The sequence below is a fragment of the Desmodus rotundus genome, chromosome 9 (genome assembly GCF_022682495.2).
Source record: "Desmodus rotundus isolate HL8 chromosome 9, HLdesRot8A.1, whole genome shotgun sequence".
In the NCBI taxonomy this organism is placed as follows: Eukaryota; Metazoa; Chordata; class Mammalia; order Chiroptera; family Phyllostomidae; genus Desmodus; species Desmodus rotundus.
In genome coordinates, this window is record NC_071395.1 from 107,237,057 (window position 1) to 107,258,400 (window position 21,344).

Consider the following 21,344-nt stretch of genomic DNA (forward strand, 5'->3'; position numbering starts at 1 on the left):
TGATGTCTAGCCAAAATCGTTTGTATTTTGTGCTCCTCAAAACCACCCTATGAAATAGGTACTAACATGCCCAATCCATAAATCCCCCAACTGTGGCTCAGAGTATTCGGTAATCGCTCGAGTTTACACAGCCAACGGGTGGATTCAAACATGTTTGTGCTTGAACTCATGTTCTTAACCATTATACTGTTACCTTCTGTCAGAGAATGAAGGGGGTTGAGGCAGTCTCTACAGAGTGGCAGAACAGAGATCAATTATGGGGAAGGGCACGTAGTCGACTCAGGACAGGGTGGACTGGGGCACTGAAGTGGAATGGAAGCTGGGGTCAAATAACTGGAGGTCCTTGAGTGCTTTATACAGGAATTTGAACTTTAATCTGTAGGAGACAAAGAATCATAAACACTTCTAAAGCCAGAGTGTAAGAGATACATTGATGAGTTGTGCTCCAATTTGGACAATTACACTGGCGGTCTGTGGATAGAAGGAACTGGAAAAAGCAGGACTTAGTGGGAAGACCAGAGGAACTGCAGCCCTCTTGGTTAAAGGCGGTGAGGCAGGAATGAGAGACAACAGCAGAGATTACACCATCAGTAAGATCAGTAACTGGACATGGTGGGGAAGCATCAAGTAATTTGAAGCTTTGGTGCCGTGCTGGCTGGCAGGCCCGTGGTACCAGCAACTAAAACTGGAAACAGGTGGAGCACCCGAATTGGGAAGCCAAAGGAGCTTGGTATGCTGTACGGATTCTGCTCCCCTGAGTGTTCCTTTAGTCTGAGCTGGGTCAACTCCCGTCTCAGATGGCAGGCGGAGGGCGGCTACGGACACACTGCTGCCGCCTTTCTGTCCTGTCAGCAGCCTGAGGCCCAGAATCCCCCAGTGAATTCAAAGTTCTGCTAAGGCTTCATTAATTCAACAATTACTGAATTTTTACTGCGTGCCTGGCACTGATGTAGATACAAAGAAAAAATCTTTTATCATCTTTGGTTTCTTTTCTAAGTCCTGATGCATAATCTTCAGTCAGTGGTGTTTTACTTTGTTCCTTTCTTGAGCATATAATCAAAATGTTTACTATGTGTTCAACTCCGTAAAACACTCTCAGGGATTAAGAAAGAAAAGGGACGGGGCGGGGGGGGGGGGGGCAGGGCGCCGATGCTGTAAGAATCAGTTCCTGTCCTCTCAGAACTTACAATTTTATTGGGAAGCAGTGCATACAAAATGAACTGCAGTCAGATTCTGAGAAGCCAGTAAGATATGGGACAGTGAATTATATCCTAGAGTCAGGGAGGTCAGCCAGGAAATGCTGCAAAAATTCAGACGTGAGTTTGAGAAGGGGAAGGGGAAGGTGTCTCTGGCAAATAAGAGTGGAAATGCTTGACAACAACTGGATTAGACATTGAGAGTGCAGGAGAGCGAGTGCATCCACGTTTTGAGTCCAGGTGGCGGAGGCAGGCAGCTGCCCGTGGGGCACACTCTACAGGCCAGTCTGCTGCTTTCACGGGCACCTTGCCTGCTCAGGAAATTTAATTCCTTTCTTTCTGGGAAGGAATTTTGCTACTTTAGGAAAATAGGCAGATCTCAGCATCCAACCCAAGGTTCAAGTTGAATAGCTTCTCTTCAGTTAAGGGGAGAACACAGCTATTATGAGTAGTTAAGAAACAGACATTGTACTAGTCCTTCCTGAAAGGCTGAGGAAGAGAAACGAATTTATTACTATAAATCTATGGTTAGCTCTGGATGCTAAACTTTCCCTTTTGTGAAAACTGTTTTGATTCAGTAAATACAGACTTTTATCAGCTCAGTCAGAAGGAGTATTTCCTTTTAATATTCTACTAACTATTAGCTCTCAAGCATTCTATTATTATTGAAAGGTTGAGAATAATTCAAAACTGGTTCTGGTATACAGAACTTCATCTGGAAGGCAAAGGCCAGGCAGATAACTCTTGTAATCCCATTGCCCTAAAGTTTACCCCAAATCCTAAAAGTCAAAGGCAGAAATTCCAAACCCATTTATTTAGTGAGCGCTTACATTCTACTATACACATATTACACTTCTATGATGAGGTAAAGGTAGAAAAAGAAAATTCTTATGGGAAAGAGTGGAAAGAAGGGGCACATTCCAAGGATGAGAAACTTTACACCACTTCTTCCCACAACATCATCTTTCCCCTCTACCTGGGCAGCCTGAGCTCTGAGAAGCACAATTCCAAACATCATCAGCTGGTTCACAAGAGTCTCTTCCTCGATCACTTCAAATGAGATGTTATTTGTAACCCGTAAATCCATCCCTTCCCAACTTGAATGGATGGGGCAACAATCACAAGAGACTCTACTAAGTTTCCACAAATCATTGGTTTATTAGAAAGTTCCTTTCCCTAATTTTACAGCATATATATCTCTATCATATGCGATAAAGTTAAATACAATCTTTTATGCTTATAAGGAAGGATAGGCTACTGTTTTTCTTTCTTTAAGTTTTAAAATCACTATTCTGGAAGTTAACGAAAACTGCCCCCAGGAAGGTAGAGGCAGCCGGAGTATGGCTCAATCTACAAGCTAATGGGAAGCAGCACAAAAATGTTAATACTGTATTATTTAAATTATTTACATGGGCTGACAGCAAAGAAAAATTAGTCCCTTCACTTCAAAGACATGATTTCATTTTTCCAGTGCTAGTTATCAAAAAAGTGATGCTGCTGAATCACACGTGGAGCACTGAAAAGGTAGGAGGGTCAGTCAAGACCCTTGTTTGCCCAGCACTTGCTTCCATAAACTCAAAACCTTTTTCTTTTTGGGAATTCGAGAAATAAAACAGCAGGGTTTGTTTTCCCTGTAGGTGAAAACCCAACCATTCTAGTCACAGCAATGGGTGGGAATCTCCAAACAGGGAACTGCTAACTACACCAAAGATGAGACCTGGATTATTAGGTCTGGGCGCCTGGGTGAAAGGCAAGAGGAAGAGGAAGTGAGGTGGTACTTCCTCTGGTACGTGCCATAATGTCACGGAAGAGGAAAAAAGGAATCTTCACTGCTTAAATTAAGCTGGGCTGAAGGCATGAAAACTACGAAGCAAAAGAATCTGCTATATCTACAAACGTGCTCACCTCCCACCAAAAGAAGGAAGAAAACTGTCTCAACTCTATCATCCCCGGTCCACTTCTACTTGTTTCTAGCCAACCCAAAAGGCACATTAAAAAAAAATTATCAGAGGAGGCTAAGTACTAGGAAGGCAAATGGACTGCCTGGAACAAGGCACCCAGGAAACCTCTAATCACTCTGAATCTGCTTTCAAATAAAGCTCTTGAACTTCTTCCTCCTCTGTGGGGCCCACCTGGTTCTCTGTATAAAACAGCAGAGCACATGAGGGAGACTGTCATAACTGAGTATCCTCCCAACACCCCCAGCTGACTGATGCCCATTAGTTAAAAAATCCCAGTGCTGGGCGGCACCATTTAATGCAAATTAGTGAACATTTTGTCCCCGCAAATGTGTTAAACAATGTTCCTTTCTTGTTTTAACATTTTTATAGTTCATAACTTCAAAAAAATACATGAGCTTGATAAAATATACATGCTTAGTCATTTTTGCATCTAGCAGAAAACAAATACTTTATTTTTTGTTTTCATTTTATAACCTTTAGTTTCTTAATCTGACTAGGGCAAACATATTTACACAAAGCCACCAGAACAAGGATCACTTAAAGAGCTGGATGTAAAAAATATTATTGCAGTATACTACAAATATGGAACCTTTTTTATGAGCTACAAAAAGCAGCATTTACTTTTAGAGTTCAGTGCAATTTTTTTTTTACATTAAAAAAATCCTATAAATTAAGAAGGAAACATCAACACGACAGAAGAAAATACACCCTTCAGACACACGAGCTCCTCTCTGGGGAAGCACATGGGTGACTCTATGTTCCGCACAGCCTGTAATCACGACAGGATCTTCTTTTCTGGGATAAGCTGATGTCTCTCCTGGAATGAGGGGCACTGGGACAACAGTGCCAAACGTGTGGCTCTGTGTGTGGGAAGTGGATTGAATAACAAACAGCCTGAGGAGCATCTGATTCCAGGTCAGAATCCCTTTCCAACTCACCCAGATAACACAAAGTCACCAACGGATGGTCAAAGATAACGGGAAGGCAGGACCAGAAGGACAACCCGCTGGCCAGAGAGGAGGAAAATGGTTTAAAATTTGTAGAAGGGAAGAGCGGAGGTTAAAAAGTGGAGAGAGGAGGGGAGTATCTCAACCTGACGGTTTGGAGATGTTGCTGCAGAGGGGTGGGTAGCGCTTACTGGTGTTCCCTAGCTTAGAAACACAGGAGGAGGGACAAAAGGGAAAAACAAATCCCTGATAGTGAACCCAAAGCAAACCTCGAATCTAAAACCAGCCCTGCGAGCCAAAACTCGACTCTTTGGCTATCAGACACTGCCCATCCCAGCTTCTACTTGCTGGCATCAATGGCTCAACACCCCCAAGGAAAGACTTGTGGGCCACTTTCCCTGGTCCTACCTGGGCTTTCACCCCCAACTCATGTGCCATGGCTGGGAGGGTGCTGCAGGTCTTGACCTGAGAAGATGGGGTGAAGTAGTGGGTGAAGGTGGAGAGCAGTAGCAGCTGCTGCAGCAGGCCGTGGGGCAAGCAAGGTAGGGTAGAGGGCAGCATGTGGGACAGGGTGGAAGGTGAAGGGTCCAGGATGAATGGCTGAGGCAGGAATGATGTGGATGGGATGGCTAGCGAGAAAGGTGGCAGGGTGGCCAGGGATGATTGAGTGAGTGAGGTGGGACAAAGAAATGGGGGTCAAGTGTGGCTGGGGAATATGATGTACTTGGGCAAGCGGCTGGGGATGAGGGTGGGGGTGAATGCCAATGGCGGCAGCAGCTGCTGCAGCATGATGTTGTAGGATAGCATGCTGAACAGTCGTGATGGAGGTGGCAGAGGCTGTGGCCGGCTGCTGAATATGGATGGGCTGCAGGGCTGGAGTGGCTGGGGCCAGGGCAGCAGAAGCTGGGAAGGCCTTTACTTGCTTGGCCAGAAGCTGTTGCTGGATGTGTTGCTGTGCAGCCTGCTGGAGCTTGCTGTACTTCTCCATCTCCTCAGGGGTGAAGGTGATGGGCTGGCTCTCCAGCGGAGCCAGGGAAGCGTCCTCAGCCCCATCCGCTGACTCAATACTAGGCTCCCCACTGGGAGGTGCATAACTGGGGAAGTGCTCAAGTTCTGGCACGATAGGCAGCAAGCTAGATTCCACAGGGCCTGGTTGACCGCCACTATCCAAGGACTCTAGGGTGTCCCCGTCACTGGGGTCAGGGAGGTAGTTATGGGACATGGTCGGGTCCCCAGAATAGCAATCAGAGGGCACTGGGGTGCCGAGTGGAGCCACAGGGTGATCAGCAGTACCTTCTTCAGACTTTGGCTCTTCTGGAGGTGGCTCTGATAAGGGGCCAGCTGTTTCCCCTGGGGGGTACTGATGTCCAAATGGGGCATCGCTATTCCCTGGAGGCCCTTCTTCCGTCTCTGATTGTTCTTGCTCTTCTCCCCTTTCTAAGCCAGACTCTTCACATTTCTTAGTGTTGGGCTTTCGAGTGGCTGGGAGCTTCCCTATCAGTGGAAGGACAGGCTTATTGCCAAGAGAGGGAGGGAGCTTGGGCCCAAAGTAACCTTGTGGGGGGTCCTTAAGCTTGAGCCCAGCTTTATTAGGAGTGGCCAGCACCTCCTCACTCACACTGGGTTTTCTCTCCACTTTCCTTGACTGGATCTTCTCCAGTAGCAGTTTGGCAGTCAGGGAATTCTTATCTTCAGGGCTGCAGTCACCCTCTGACGCCCTTGCTGCACCAACATTGCTATTTTGAGATGGTGGGCCTGTCCCTTTACCATCACTTCCTCTGCCATCTTCCTTCTTCTCAGGACCCTCTCCCCGGCCTGACCGAAAGTAATGAGGAGACTGGGAGCGGTAGATTTTTGAGCGAATGAAGTCTCGACGACCAGAACGCCTCTCCTCAGGGCTCTCGTGACCCCAGGACCCCTTCCTGGAGCCTGACCTCTGGGAAGGGCTTCTGGTGCTGCGGCTGCGGTCCCGGCTGTAGCTCCGGCTGCGCTGCCAGCTGTGGGCCGTGGTGCTGCGGCTTCTCCGCTTGCTCTTGCTCCGGCTGCGGCTGCCGCTGCTGCTGCGGCTGCGGCCCCGGGACCGCGAGCGCTCCCTGGTGTGGCTCCGGGAGCGGCTCCGGGACTGGCTGCAACTGAGGCTGTAGTCATCCTCCGAGGAAGAGTACTTGTGCCGTTTGGACCGGTGCTTGGAGTTGGTGTAGTCCGAGTCGTCAGAGTCGTGCGAGCGCTTGGAGTGCCTCCGGGACCGCTCGCTGTAGTCGCTGTAGCTGTCATCGGAGTAACTGTGCTGCCGGCTGTAGCAGCTCTGGTCGGAGGAAGCCTCCGAGCTACTGGAGTAAGAACGCCGAGAGGAGCGGTGTGAGGAATGATGCCGGTCAGACCGCGAGCGGCTAAGGGACTGCTCGCTGCCCGAGTCCTCCTCCTCCTCCTCCTCCTCACTGTACTGGGACGGGGACTTCTGGTGCAGCCGGCGCGAAGAAACGTCATCGCTATCCTCATCTCCACTGCTGGGCCGACTCCGGTGGCTGGACCGGCTGCTCCGCTTGGCGCCTGCTCTTCGCTGGCAGGACGAAGCTGGAGGTTCGCCTTTGTGTTTCCTCCCACCATGATCTTGGGAGCTCCCTCCACCTCCACCTTCGTCTTTCTTGCCACTGCTCCCTTCTTCACCCGGGAGGGACCTCCGCTGGGAATCATCTTGAGCTCGCCGCCGTCGTCTTGGGGGCGCAGGGCTACCACTGCCAGGGGGTTCCGGTTTGGGTCCCCGTTCAGAATCCGCCTGGGCCGACTTGTTCTTCTTTCGTTTTCGTTTCTTGCGCTTCTTAGACTTCTCCCCAGACTCAGCCTTAGAGCTTTTCTCTTCTGGATCAGCCTTGTGTTTCCGTTTGTGTTTGTTGGATTTTTTGTGCTTCTTCTTCTTTTTGTGTCGGTGGGACTTGCCGGATCGTTCCTTCTTGCTAGGAAGGCTTCTGCCTGTGTCTTCTGTTTCTGACCCATGGCTGCCACCAGGCTCCTGTTTATTCTGGCTGAGACAGGCAGACCCTGAGGCAGGTGCATCCACTCTGTCTCCTGAGGAATGTTCTATGTTTTCTCCACCTTCCTTGTTTTTATTTGGCTCACCAGGATCAAGGCCTTGGAGATGGTCCTTTGAGGAACCTCCTATGTCTTTTGGTTTTTCTGTCCCTTTAGCTCTGGCATCTTTGTTCCTTGAAAGTTTGAAGTCGAAGTATAAAGGGTTACAACTGTATGAAATGGAGGGTTCTGCCTTGGTAAAAATCAGTAGTTCTGACGGCCACTGGAGGGCGGTGCTTTCGTCTTTGCTCAAAACTGGAAAGAAGGGACCGGTAGGATGTTTGGGCCCCTCCTGGCTTTCTTTCCCTGCTGAGGTGGTCTGAGCGGGTTCTTTACCAGGGTTGGACTCACACGTCTGGATGTCTGAAGCCTTCTGACTCTGACTCTCTGAACTCTGCTCACTTACGTCCCCTCCCGAGGCCTTCTTTGTTTCAGCTTTGCTTCCAGGTTCTGAGGGCTCAGCCATACCAGTTTCTGTCTGCTGCTGGGACACTTCACTAACTGCCTTTTCTGCTCCTTGGCTTGCTGCCACCTTGATGAAGCCTTTAGGCTTGGGAGAATTGCTTTTTTTGCTCTCCAGGGCATTCTTTGGGTGAGTACTATTATCACCTTCCATTTGTTCACTGGCTCTCATAAAGAGTAGGAAGGGAAAATTAGGTTTTACTTTGCAGTGTGCTGGGGGGATGTAGTGATAATACTCTGGCTCTGTAGCCCCAGCTCCTTCTTCTCGCTTCATTCTTTTTAACTTAGATAATGTGGAGGCAAGGGACCCTCCATCCTGAGGGTCTTCGTCCTCTTTTTTACCGTCGAGATTACCACCACCATCCGAGTCTCCCACCTTCTGTAGTACTTGGTCAGAACCCTTCTCATCAGCTTTTGTTCCATCTTCAGGGGTCCCTTCCTCTGCGAGGTCCTTGAAAACTGATGCTATTGATTCGAGTTTGACAGGAGCCTTCTTGGCAAAAGAAAACGACACTCCCAATTTTTGCAATGGGGTACCCAGGTTATTCTTAATGCCAAAGCTGACGCCTTGGGAGACTAAGCCAGGAGCCTGTGCCAGTCCAGTGGTATTGGTGATCTGTACCGCAGTGAAAGGGCCTCCTTTATCTGTGGGGAATTCAGATCCCATGCCACAAGTGGTGGTGGTACTGATGCCACTGTTTGTTACTGATTCATCTTTATCATCATCTCCACCTTCTTCATCTACAGCCACTGTAGTTGGTCTGAACATAGGACCACTTCCAGGTGCACTACACAGTGGTTTAGAAAAATAAAAAACAAAACAACAGGTTTAGGAGTACATTTCATTAGTTCTTATTAAATACTTACCTCATGTTCTATCACCCATTCCCAGGCAGGTCTGAAGGACACCAACTGGCGGTCACTCCTCAGCCTTGTGCTAATGAAGGGAACGCCCTCAGTGTGGTCAGGCAACGTCTCACACTGTCAACCTATCAAGCTCCATTTTCAAAACTAGACAGGTACTGCTACTTTTTCCTAAGGTGTCTAAATTAAAATGCCCTATCATTACCATATGGTACAGTCTACCCATCCTGTATCCATGCTCATTTCTTACCGCATCACCCTAACCATCAGTATGCTGTCGAACGTAGTGCTGAAAATCTGTTCACAAAGGTTCTCTACTCAGCTAAAGCCCCCAAAACAAACAACCCCCCCAAACCCCTCTAATTTCCTCTGCTTTCAAATTTCATATTTTTATTTTAAAGGTATCATTTTTTAAATTGTTATTCTATTACAGTTGTCACAATTTCCCCTCAAATTTCATTTTTAAAAATACACATATTCTCCGTGTTTAGCATAGGCGGAAATCTCTACCGCGCCTCTCTCTGGCTGTCTGTGACCAGTATGTCTGTCTGAGAGACCGAGTCTGTGCCCGTCTCCTAGGCACCACACCCAAGCATTTGTTTTGGTTTTGTGATTCTTACTAGGCATTCCATTCAATGATCATGATACTACCAAGGACCTTCTCAGCTTTGAAAAAAGGAACACTAAGGAGCCTCAAAGCCAGTGTTTTCATCTCCTGTTACACCTGAAATTTATATAGCGTGTGAACTGTAAAGGTATCTATCTGTCAAGGCAAACTGAAGAACGAAGAGGATTAGATATCTTTATGGTTGAAGTCCTCATTACCTGAACTCTAGCTACTAGCTGCCTTAAACTCAGGAATCAAATATATTTGGACACTGTGGCTGTGGCATCCCTTGCTCTCTCAACTCCTGCTATTGGAAGATGGGAACCCAAGATACTTACACTGTGTCATGAAACCTACCCCACAGCAAAGAAACCATCAAATCAAATAAAAAGGGGACTTATTTTGATCTTTTGCCTAGTCTTTGCCACGTTACTTCAGTAATACTTACTAGGGGTTATACATTACTCTTAGGACAATGAAACAACTGATGAGGGTTCAAAACCTTTCATTCTCCCCAGAGATTACTCGGTCATCTTTTAACTGTTTGTTTATAAAACAGAACTAAAAATCATCTCTGAAGAAAAACATGTATTAAAATATGTCCTGAACTAGATAGTGGCCTTTTATATACTTTTTAAAGACGTACCCTTGCAACACGCCCACGAGGAATGTGCTTACTACATAGAGAGACGCCAAAGAAGGAATCTATAGACAGTCTAAGCCAACATGAGAGCTGACAGGTTAATTCTGTTTCAAAACTTAGACCTTATATGTTCTTTCCCTTCCTTCTGCCTCTAAAAACACAAGAGAAGTTAATAGGCAAAAAAGGATCAAGAGGCAAAAATAAACCTAGGAAGTCCAGGAACCTGGAAACCCTGACTCCAACTGGGCTATAAACTTTCAGTTCCCTCCTTTGGTCCTGGCCAGCCATTAAAAATGTACTTTCTTTTTTTCAATCCTCACCTCAGGATGTGTTTATTGATTTTAGAGAGAGAGAGGAAGGTAGAGAGAAGGAAACATTGATGTGATAGAGAAATATCGATTGGTTGCCTTTCACACACACTCCAACTGGGGACCGAACCTGCAACCTTTTGGTGTGCAGGATGAAGCTCCAACCAGCTGAGCCACCCCGCCAGGGCGGGCCTAGTTCTTCTGACTGGAGTGTATACCTCATGAATCCTCAGATGCTCAAAGACTGGGTCCCCAAAGTCTAGTTGCTTGGAAATTCAGCCCTAGGTGGAATAAATTCCACCTAAGCCAAAGTATCAGCCCCAAATTGTTAGTTGAGAACCATGAAGGAATATCAAAAAGAACATTCAAGAAGGCAGGAACCTTAGAGAATTCCCTGGGTTTCAGGGTGGTTAGTACTAACTGTATAGTCCTTAAAAGGCTTGAATACTTGAATCTGTGTCCCCGTACTTTTTACCTATAAAATACTATAATATATGTGCTTTTCTACATAAGAACATTGGAGATAGGAACAATTAACAGCTCCATAATTTATTAAACATCTTCTATGTGCTAAGCATTCTTACAAGCCCTTTTTTATGTAATAACTCAACCACTCTTCACAAAAGCTCTAAGTAGTAGACTTTTATTACCATCTCCATCTTATAGATAAGATAGCATAGAGATTAGATAATTTAAGGTTACACAGATTGTAGGATGTCGCCTCAGAAAAAGCATATTCTTTTTTAATTTTTTAATTTTTAGAGAGAAAAAGGGAGAAAAGAGGAGAGAAACATCAATGCATGGTTGCCTCTCGTGCGCCCTCTATTGGGGACCTGGCCCATAACCCAGGCATGTCCCTGACTGGGAATGACACTCAATCCACTGAGCCACACCAGCCAGGGCCAGAGGAGCCTATTATTAATCAGTGTATTATACCCCAAGTGTAGATATGCTTTAAGGTTGAAAGAAGGATATTTTAAAAACTTAAAGATCACTATTCTTAAATTATAATCTTAAATCTTAAGGATTACAATTATCTGTAGACCCTCTGAGAGAAAATCTCCTCACCATTCAGCTTGTTTTCTTTGCTCTGCCAACTCATGGAGGCGCCGAAGAGCTTTTTCCTGTTTCTTCTCATCCTTGCGGGATCTTGAAGAAACATTTCGAGCAAACTCTCTCTGCTTGAGATCTTTCAATCTCTGGGGTAACAAAAGAAGGGAACAGAGGGGTGGGTGACTTAGAATAACTTGGGGATACTGAAAGCAAGGCTTTTAAAATTTACCCTCAATCAATGGTTATAACAGTGCTAGCGTAGAATACATCGTTATGTTCTCTTCTGGTGATTGAAAACACAATGGCTGATCACTTTGGGTAAACACTCGGAGTATGTGCCTTTCTAATTAGGATAGCATACCATATGCTTTATTGGGCAAACTCAAACGATGTCAGAAGCAACAAGCAAATTTTAAAATACGAGGAGGAGAGAAAAGGGGCTATTTAATCACTTGCTGTTCCAGGATGCAAAACTAGACAAACAGAACATGAGATAAATTGTAATAACACAAGCCAAACAGAAAGGGGCTAAGCTAGTACAGAAAATTACCCAGGCATTAAGATCTTAAAAAGCAATGTACAGCTTACATGGGGAAGTTATTTGAATCATGACTAACAAATAGAAAGCATAACTTTTGTTCCACCATAAGAAGGTGCTATTATTTCTTTGCAGCATGAACAGTTCTCCTGTGACTAACCAACAAACCGTCTTCCAATGCTGGCGTGTTCAGAGCTCACCAGTCTGACCACAGTTCACCTGGTCAGTCTGCTGAAATGAGACAGTAGTACGTATAGCTTTCCACTGCTTCCTGGCCCTGAGAGGGGCATCCAGGGGATGAGGAGGGAGAACAGAGATAAGTCAAAGAATTTATTCCTTAAAAACCCTAGTAAAACAATGGGTCTTTTATTGTCAGAAGCTATTACATAAATTTCCTTAAAACAAAAGAACGGTAACAAAAAGAATAGTACTACGACACACTACTGACAGGGTCCAGACACACCTATCTGCAATGAAGACAGAAGTGAAAGTATTTTCAACATACTACATAATACAAAAAACAAACAAACCAAACCAAAATACACACATTAGCCTATGTTTTTACAACAGCATTGGGAAAAAGAATTTGACCCAATATAAAGTGGACATTGCTTTGTGGAAGGGTATAATGTTCAACAGACAGAGGAATTTTCTTATCTAGTATTTATGAAATGTGTTTTGAGTATTTTTGAATTGGGAGGGGAAAGGGTGGAAAGACACACACAAAAAAAGATATACAGCTAGAGACACTAGTAGAAAAACTCACTCTTGTGATCTGGGCTCCCAAATTAGAAGGATTTGCTTTCAATACATCAGCTGAAAATGTCACATCACAAAGAAAAAAAAGTAAAAATAAAACGAGAGTGGAAGAGAAAAAAAATAAAGCAAGCATTACTACACAAGCTCTCTTAGTGAATCTAAGAAATGAGATTATTTCTCATTACACTACACAATCAGGGACAAAGCCATCAACCCTAAAAGGGCTGGGGAAGAAGCTCCTGTACGACATATATATGTGAACATACACACAGACCGACAGTGATAATCCCGCCTAGATAAATGGAAGCACTGCATTTTTTTTTCAGGCAAAATGGTTATAGAACTTTAGGAAAGACCACTACTGTCTGAAAGCCGTTCGTCTTATTTTCATTTACCTTGATTTTGGGGATGCTCAAGTAACCAACAGCTAGCAAAATTGTTTTATGGAGGCTTACTGCAGCAGAATTATAATTTTTTTAAAAAAATTTATTTTAAAGTATTTTATTTATTCACCTTTAGAGAGAGGGGAAGGGAGGGAGAAGAGTGGGAGAGAAACCAAGTGGGGACCTGGCCTGCAACCCAGGCATGTGTCCTGACTGGGAATCGAACTGGCAATCTTTTAGTTCACAGGCTGGCACTCAATCCATTGAGCCACACCAGCCAGGGCAAAAAAAAAAAAAAAACACAAAACAAAAAAGGTTTTATGTATTTTTAGAGAGAGGGAAAGGGAGGGAGAAAGAGAGGGAGAGAAGTATTAATCAGTTGTCTTTCCAGGAAGGGCCAGAATTATAATTTTTATAAAAACCACTTTAAGATGGGAGATCAACTATTTTAAATAAACATGGATTCTAATTTCCTCCTTCTGAAGAGAATGAAACGGAGTCAGAGAGCCTGTCAGGACTATTGCATGATTATGGGAGGCCACGAAGCTAGTCTTACTTTTTTTTTTTTAGTTCTGCCCCAATCACCTAACAGGCTCTCTAGCCAAGATTTAAATAGAATGTATGTTTTTCTCACATCTGCTGTCTTCTCTCAGCCACGCAATAAGCCTGGAAAATCTCCCTGTGTCCAGTCATTTCCTTCCCTCTTACAAATATTTCATCAATTTTAGGAGTATTTCCCAAACTACAGGACACTGTCTAAAGAATGAGCATTTTATCAAAGTCTGGAGTTTCCAGAATAAGTCAGAGATTAAGCTTTCCAATCACTCAGCAAGCCACTTGGTGCGAACTTGGAGTTGAAAGGGATAAGACTGTGTCCACATCATCCTGAAGATAATCTACGTCAAATTCCTACCACCACACAACAGGAGGTAGGGAGTAAAAAAAAAAAAAGAGATGCTGTCAACAAAACAAATCCAAATTACAGCCCCTTCTATGCAGTTATCCTGGTTCTATACAGGGTGTAGGCAAATACCTATAACACCTTTACTAACTTTACCTGTTAACACCTTTACTAACTCTTTCAGATAAGAGCATTCCCATGATAAAAATGAATTCCTAACTCAAAGCCTCTCCTTTCTACTCAAGGTCAAACTAAATTACCCTTGCAATGTCTCTACTGATTTCTCATAAGATAGGATTTTCTTCTTTTTGAACTGTCTAATCAGCACTTTGTGCGAGAACTCATCTAGCAAACATGGTATTTTGCTGACTATACTTATGTATAAAGTTTCAGATTGGAAAACATGGATTCAAATCCATTAATCACTAGCCAAATGGTTTCACCTCTTTGCGCTCCAGTTCCCTCTTTAGAAAAAGAGGGCTATCTAGCAATAGATTCATGAGATCAGAGTCAAAATAAATGTAAAGCACTCAGAATGGCAGAGCTGTTCCATACTGCCCCCCACACCTTCACGTGCAAAAGGCCTAGGCTTACCTTTGTACCAAACCCTGCAGGGCGCGCAGCAGTACCAAGACTGTAAAACGTGTAAACGGTTGGTGAATAATTTGGCTTACACATTGGATCCTTGACTTTCCCCCATATGAATTTTTATCATTTATAGAAAAATTGGGTTAGGAAATATTTTCATATCTCTACTAGGGACATATTCAAGTTATGTCATAATACAGTTTACCTAGCTATCACTGCTCTCAAACAGTAACAAGTCATTCTTTAGATAAATCAAAGTCTAAAAGGCCCCTTCCTTCTAGACAGAATTGGGCCAGATGCCAAAAAAGATCCTGACCAGGAACTTCTCAATTTCCTACTAAAAAGTAATTTTTATAAAAGGTGTCAGACCCTAATTCAGAGTCAGGTTTTCTGAAGTTCTCTGTTTTATTCCAAAAGGCTACCCAACCTGGCTCATTTGCCACTGAGTATCAGCATGAAATTCCCTCGGATTTGTACTTCTACTTTCCCCTTAAGTTCTAAAGAGAAACACAACTTTAGACGTCTTCTAGGCGAGACTAGAGAAGAAACACACTTGTCCATTAGAGAAGAGACAGAATGCATGCAAGAAGAACAAAATTACAGATGTGCCAACAATCCAAAACTCTTTTCAAAGGCTGAGCAAATTCCATGTCATACACAAAAATTCCAGCTAGACTCCAAACTGAGATAGGGTCTTATCTGAATGGTGTAATTAATCACTTAAGCTTATTCCAAAGCCAATAATATATGTTCTTATCCCTGAAAATTATAAAGTATGCTAATAAATTTACTTATTTATTGAGATATTAATAAAAAGTTAAGCCAAATAACATTTTAGTTGGAAAATATTTGATTCACTAAAAAGGACACTAAACCCCATTCAAGTTGAAAAGGTTTCAAGATCCTGTTTTCCTGAGAAACCAAGAGTATGTTTCCAAAAAGATAAACATTTGTGGCATAGAACACAAAGGAAGAAACATTTCTCACTAATTCTGAATCACGTGGTAGCTGGGGTTTCCATTAAATCTCTCAAAAGACCAGCAGAGGGAAGGCCTTAATAAACAAGCCATAGTACCCACCCACATAAACCGCGGCTATTTGGGTTAAAGACCACTTCGAATGTAAATGACATCCTGTTCTTAAACCACAGTTAAATGGCACTGCATTGGCAGGAAAAAAACGTCTACTCCAGAAACAAACTCCTGCTCCACTATGCAACTGTGAACAAATTAAATCAGGAAAATGAATCTGGTACGTCTTCCCCAGGTTTTTAATGGGGATGATAAATCTACCCAGATCATCAATAATGTGAAGGGTCAATAGAAAAAAATGGCACTGTTTAAGCTGAAAATGAATGATAGACATTTCTATATAGCTTCCCCTAACAAAATCCTAAGGGTCTGGATCTAATAAAATATTTTGTTATCCTCTGGTGCTATTCTTCTCTCCTCTATCAAAATAAAATTTGATGCTACAACTTTGTTGAGTATACTTTACTAGGATAAACCTTTCTCAAGTATTTTGTATCTATTATCTCAATTTAAGAAACAAAAACTATTGTTTCCATGTGAAAAAAATAGGAAGAACATAAGCAGAATATTTCCTATTGCCATTAAAAATCTTACATTCTAATATTGACTCAACTCTAAAGATAAAACCTAATTTTGTCTCTTTAGGGTCAAAAGATTACCCATGGTCTCTTTCTCTTACTAGACAGCAACCCCGCTGTCCCAGAACAGGGACTTCCTTTATAACTAATCTTGCAATACAAACACCGTTGTCTATAGCATGAGAGATGCTCAATGAACATTTATCAAATGTTTCGGGGGAAAGAGGAGGGTCATCAAGGAACCTGCATAAAGGACCAATGGACAAAGACAAGCGGGGGAAAGGATGGAATGTGGGAGGTGGGGGTAGGTAGGGCAGGGGGAGAGTAATAGGGGGAAAATGGGGACAACTGTAATTAAACAACAATAAAAAAAATCTGCACACAAAGAAACCCAAAAAAACATTCACCCAACTGGTTTCAGTTATAAAATGAGTTGTTGGGAGAGGCAACACATACACATGCTTTTATGTGTTATTTCTTGGTTACGAACAGAGATGAGAAATAATGAGTAACGAAGGGGTGGTTGTATGTATCCCAATCTCTTTTTCTGGCTAAATATAACCTGACCTTTTCTGAACCTCAACCACTCCCTTATCTCTACGTTAACAATCCTGCACACCCCAAATCCATGGCCTCATCTCCCCAGTTTCCTACTTTGCTCTTAAAACATTAATGCGGATTTCCTTTCCTAAACCAGAGTAATCATACTGTAGTTGTTACTTGGCCAAGTTACCCTGATTCAAGTCTGTTTGATGCTTCTGGATGAGATCATCCAGGACATCACCATGTTTGATGAGGGAGGAAAAGACCAGGAGAACAATTCTCAGCATTAAAAGTACTCAAGAGAAGAGAGATCATAGTTAAATGACTAAGGAAGTCCAAGTTACAGCATAGTAGATATAAATTCTTTCTTTTAGCACATGAATATCAGTAAGTAATAAAAATAGATTTTATTCTGTAACACAAAAACCCAATTGTTTGGTAACATGAAAAACTAAACACTAATGCTGATTATAAATACTGGAAAAAATCAGAGAGAAAGACGGAAGTATACATTCTTTTTGTTGGGTAAGAGTAGTACTAGTTCGTCATCTATGACAATACTTACCTTTTATGCCCAATTATTTTGTAACACAATACATATTAACATCACTTGGTAAATATCAAATTAATGTCATAAAAAATCACTGTGTAATTCTTGCTCTGTTATGTTAAAATACTCAGCAAAAGGCCTTACAAGTATGGTATATTCTTTAAATACCAGAAGTGCCTGCTTTAAGGTATTTTACACACACACACACACACACACACACACACTCTCATGTATAGACATTCACCATCACCCCTAAAATTTAAGGTGGAAAATGAAGTTTTAAAAATAATTTTATTGAAATATAATGCACATGCCACAAATTCACAAATTTAAAGTGTAAAATTTGGTGGGCACAGTACATTCATAGAGTTATGCAGCCATCACCACCGTCTACTTTTAGAACATTTCTATTTCCCCCAAAGAAACCCAATAGCCATTACAGTCACTCCCCATTTCCCCTCTCCATCCAGTCCCTAGAAACCCACCTATGTTCTCTCTAGATTCGCTTGTTCTGGACTCTTCCTATCAATGAAAACATCCAACACGGGGGTCTTTGTGACTGGCTTCCTTCACACAGCACAGTGTTTTCAAGGTCTGTGCATGGTGTATTTATCGGTCAGCCATTCTTTTTTATTGCTGAATAAAACCCCACTGTAGGGACATATTGCCTTGTTTATCTTTTTATCAGTTGATGAATATCTAGGTCGCTTCCACTTTTATTAGGAATAATGCAGCTGTGGACAATCTTGTAAAGTTTTTGTGTGGACATATATTTTCATTCCTATTGGGTATAAACCGGTCATATGGTAACACTGTATTTAACATTTTGAGGAACTGCCAAACAGTTTTCCAGAGGGGTTACATAATTTACAACCCCATTAGCAATGCAGGAGAGTTTCAATTTCCTCATATTCTCTCCAACGTCTGTTAATGCGTCTAATTTTAGCCACCCTAGTACGATTGGTGTGAAATGGTATGGACAGGTGTCAAATGGTATGCCGTTGTGATTTTGTGGATGAGTTTTAGGTGAGTCTTCCAGGTCATAGCTGGAGGCAAAGGTTTGCCCTCTATGTAACATTTGATAGATTGTAAGAGTTGCTTGGGCCCAAAGCAAATGCACAGGAGCATCCCAGTTCAGAGGTCTTTTCAGCATTGCCATTCACAAACTTTATTCCTTAAGTTGCTTTAACTTTTAAAATCACCACTACAGTGCAATACTGTGATAAATATGAGTAGACAGCAGGTCCTTGAATAATGTTGTTTCATTATAATATTGATAAGAAAAAAAAAGGAAGAAAAAGTGACTCCTGGCTAGGGCCACTGCCTGTAGTTTGCACATGCCCCCATGTCTGCGTGGACTTTCCTCTAGGTACTCCCGTTCCCTCCTGCATGCCTAAGACGGGTTGGTGTTTCTACACACTGTCCCAGCTGAGTGAGTGTGGGGGGGTGTGGGTGCACACTGCGATGGAAGGGCATCCTGTCCAGAGTGGGTGCCAACCTTGCTCCCTGAGCTACCAGGAGAGGCTATGACCATCTTCAAACCCAGGCTGGAAAATAATTACCTTGTTTTTATTAATCTTTCTTAAATGTTTGTATAGCTCACACTTATTTCAATGTTTAATATTAGAACTGTTTGGGGTATTTCTTTAGAAGCTTGGTGATATTTCTGTGACCAGAAATGTGCTGTAGGAACTTAGCTTGTTTGTATCAATCAGCCTATGGTAAAACTGGTTTCATTACATGTTGTTTTGCTTCAAGTTACAGTTTCCAAGAGCCTACTGACAATTTCAATAAGTGAGGACTTACTTTACGGGGGCAGAAAAGGGCCTGAAAACCGCAGAACATAAGTAAGGTAAAATCATTGTTACTCAAATTTGGATTGTGTGCCAAGATGAAGAGTCAGAAATAACAGTGAGAATACAGAGTTTACCAGCAACCTCAGCTCCCAAGAGGTCTGTTTAGGGTTACCTCTGCTCACAAGCAAGATAACTTTCCTAAATAGACGCAGTTTTCCAAGTTTATCGAGGTTGTGGTAGCTGGGTGTAAGAAGTCTATTCCCAACAAAGCAGAGGTGTTAAGTAGGTAAGATTGAACAGGTGAAAAACCTTAAAACACGCTCAACTTTTAGGAGATGTGGCCAAAGGATGTCAATTCTCTTATTTAGCAAACAAGTCCCAAGGAAAACGGCATCCATACTGGTACAAGGTACCAATGAACCTAAAACTTTCATCTCTGATACAGGTTATTAAAATAAAGCTATAATGTGTTCAAGTTGTAAGATGTATACCCCTCTTCACAATTGCTTAACTTTTCAAAGCATACCTCTTCAGAGGTAAATTGTACTGTTTAAGCCAACATTCATGAAGTTTTGGGATTTGTAAGTACTTTACAATCTTCTTAACCTATTTCACATCTTTAAAATAAGTTACGGTTTTCTAAGGATAAACATTCCATAAAGACCCAAAATATAGAGTACCTATGGAATATCTTCATGTATATGATTTTAGTGGTTTCGCTTCTTAGAAGGGTCATTTAAAAAAAAAATTAGCCCTAAAATGATCTTCTCTCACCTTGGTTTTTTAATTTATTGAGTTCTGTGTTTCCCCCCACTGAATATCAGAGTAGCACTGAAATAGGAACCCAGTCCACATTTTAAAAAATCTGCAGTGGCTTGCCAGAGGTCCAGGTGGTTTGAGGTGCCAAGCATACAGAGGATCAAATGCAGTAAATTATCTTGAGAGGCAAAAATCCAACCATTAAACAATGAAACTTAAGTGCAAAGTGACCACTCCACACTTGAATGAAATCCTTAAGTGATCCATCTTTCCATCACCATGGAATTTCTCAGAAAACACTTAAAGTCAGAACTTACTTCATTTTTGAGTAATAAGGAAAACACTAAAATTTCTGTTCCTTGGTAAGATACATTACTGGGTACTGAAATAGTCAACTAAAAGTAAGTAATGCTATCAAAAAGTAATTCTAACAGTGTAGACAAAGTTAACTAAATCATATAATAATAGATTCTATTCTGCACAATTTAGAATGGGCAAGTTACTGATGGTTGCTACAGGTTTAATCTGTTTTAGTTCAGCTATTTAAAGCTCAGGAAACCATTGCTTTTACAGCTAAAACAAACCTTGGTATTAAATGAGTCTTGTCTTTTCTAAAAATGTAAAAAAGTCAGAGGTTTTCATACTAAATCTATTTGCAGAAAGAAGGGGGAATCTGAAAGCATTCTTCCCTCTGATCAAGATATCGATTCTACAGGTAACAGAATTTCTCAAAGCTGCGTTACAATACCAGATTTTGATAACTGGATCCGATTACCACAGATGATTTTGAAATTGCAAGGAAGTTGGACCCAGTAAGGCAACTTTTCAGTGTGTTACTACCCCAGTATCAATTAGAACCTGTGGGAGTCTGTGTTTTGGCAGGCAACGTGATGAGTCAACACGGGTTGACACGAGAAAAGATGAAGTGGAAACATCAGTTAATTGGAGAGTTAGTGCATATGCATGCCTTTTAAGAGATGGGAACTATTCAGCTTTAGCCAACTGTTACTAATGTTCAGATATTTTAATTTTTCAAGATGAACCAAAGCCTGAATTACATAAAATCTCATTTTTAAAAACTGAGAACTGAAATTAAAGGGGAAACACTTAACATCATAAAGTCCACACAAAAAAGAGTTGTGGGACAATTTGGTTTACGTACTAGAGCCTGGTGGGTGAGGAGGCCCCTAGTGGCATAACTAAAAAGAGTAAGATTAGAGAAATCCTGAGTAGGTAACAAGGCACCAAGAAAGAAAAACAAAAACAACAAAAATAAGGCTCTGACTGTTACTGGGCTGCTACAAATTTACCTCTGGGGAAAAAAATGTTTTCTGGAGTTTAAAATTTAGGACATCTAAAAAGCTTTAAAAAATAAAAAGAACTTAAAAAAAATATCCTCACTCAAGGACATGTTTATTGGTTTTAGAGAGAGAGGAAGGGAGAGGGAGAGAAACTCCAATGTGAGAAACGTCAATCAATTACCTCCTGCATGCGCCCTGACCAGGGATGGAACCCACAACCTTTTGGTGGTTGGGACGTTGCTCCAACCAACTGAGCCACCTGGCCAGGGCAGCAGACATATTTTAAAAGACACCCAAAGAAACAGGGAGGAAGCAATGGAAAAATGTGTAGCTTCAAATTCAACTGTAACTTACAACTAAGTCTACAAAGGTGAAGATGGACACTAACATTTATTGAGCACTCAGGCATATCAGAAACAACTTACAATATAAAAAGGAATCAATGGGTTATCTCTTGAGGAATGATGAGGCATACCTTTAAAGATCTCAAAATGTATTGAAATGATT

General features: G+C 42.3%; 1 protein-coding gene across 6 annotated transcripts in view; it reads right to left on the reverse strand.

Annotated features, from left to right (window-relative positions):
• Positions 1 to 2,330: 2,330 nt before the first annotated feature.
• GPATCH8 (G-patch domain containing 8) overlaps positions 2,331 to 21,344 on the reverse strand; it is a 73,081-nt gene continuing 54,067 nt past the window's right edge. For all 6 annotated transcript variants that reach the window (XM_024553597.3, XM_045190009.3, XM_045190011.2 and 3 more), the window contains 2 exons: positions 11,126 to 11,256; positions 2,331 to 8,423 (listed from right to left, as the gene is read on the reverse strand). In XM_024553597.3, coding sequence (XP_024409365.2) covers positions 4,532 to 8,423; positions 11,126 to 11,256 — 4,023 coding nt within the window. In that variant the 3' untranslated portion in view covers positions 2,331 to 4,531. The remainder of the gene's footprint in view (positions 8,424 to 11,125; positions 11,257 to 21,344) is intronic.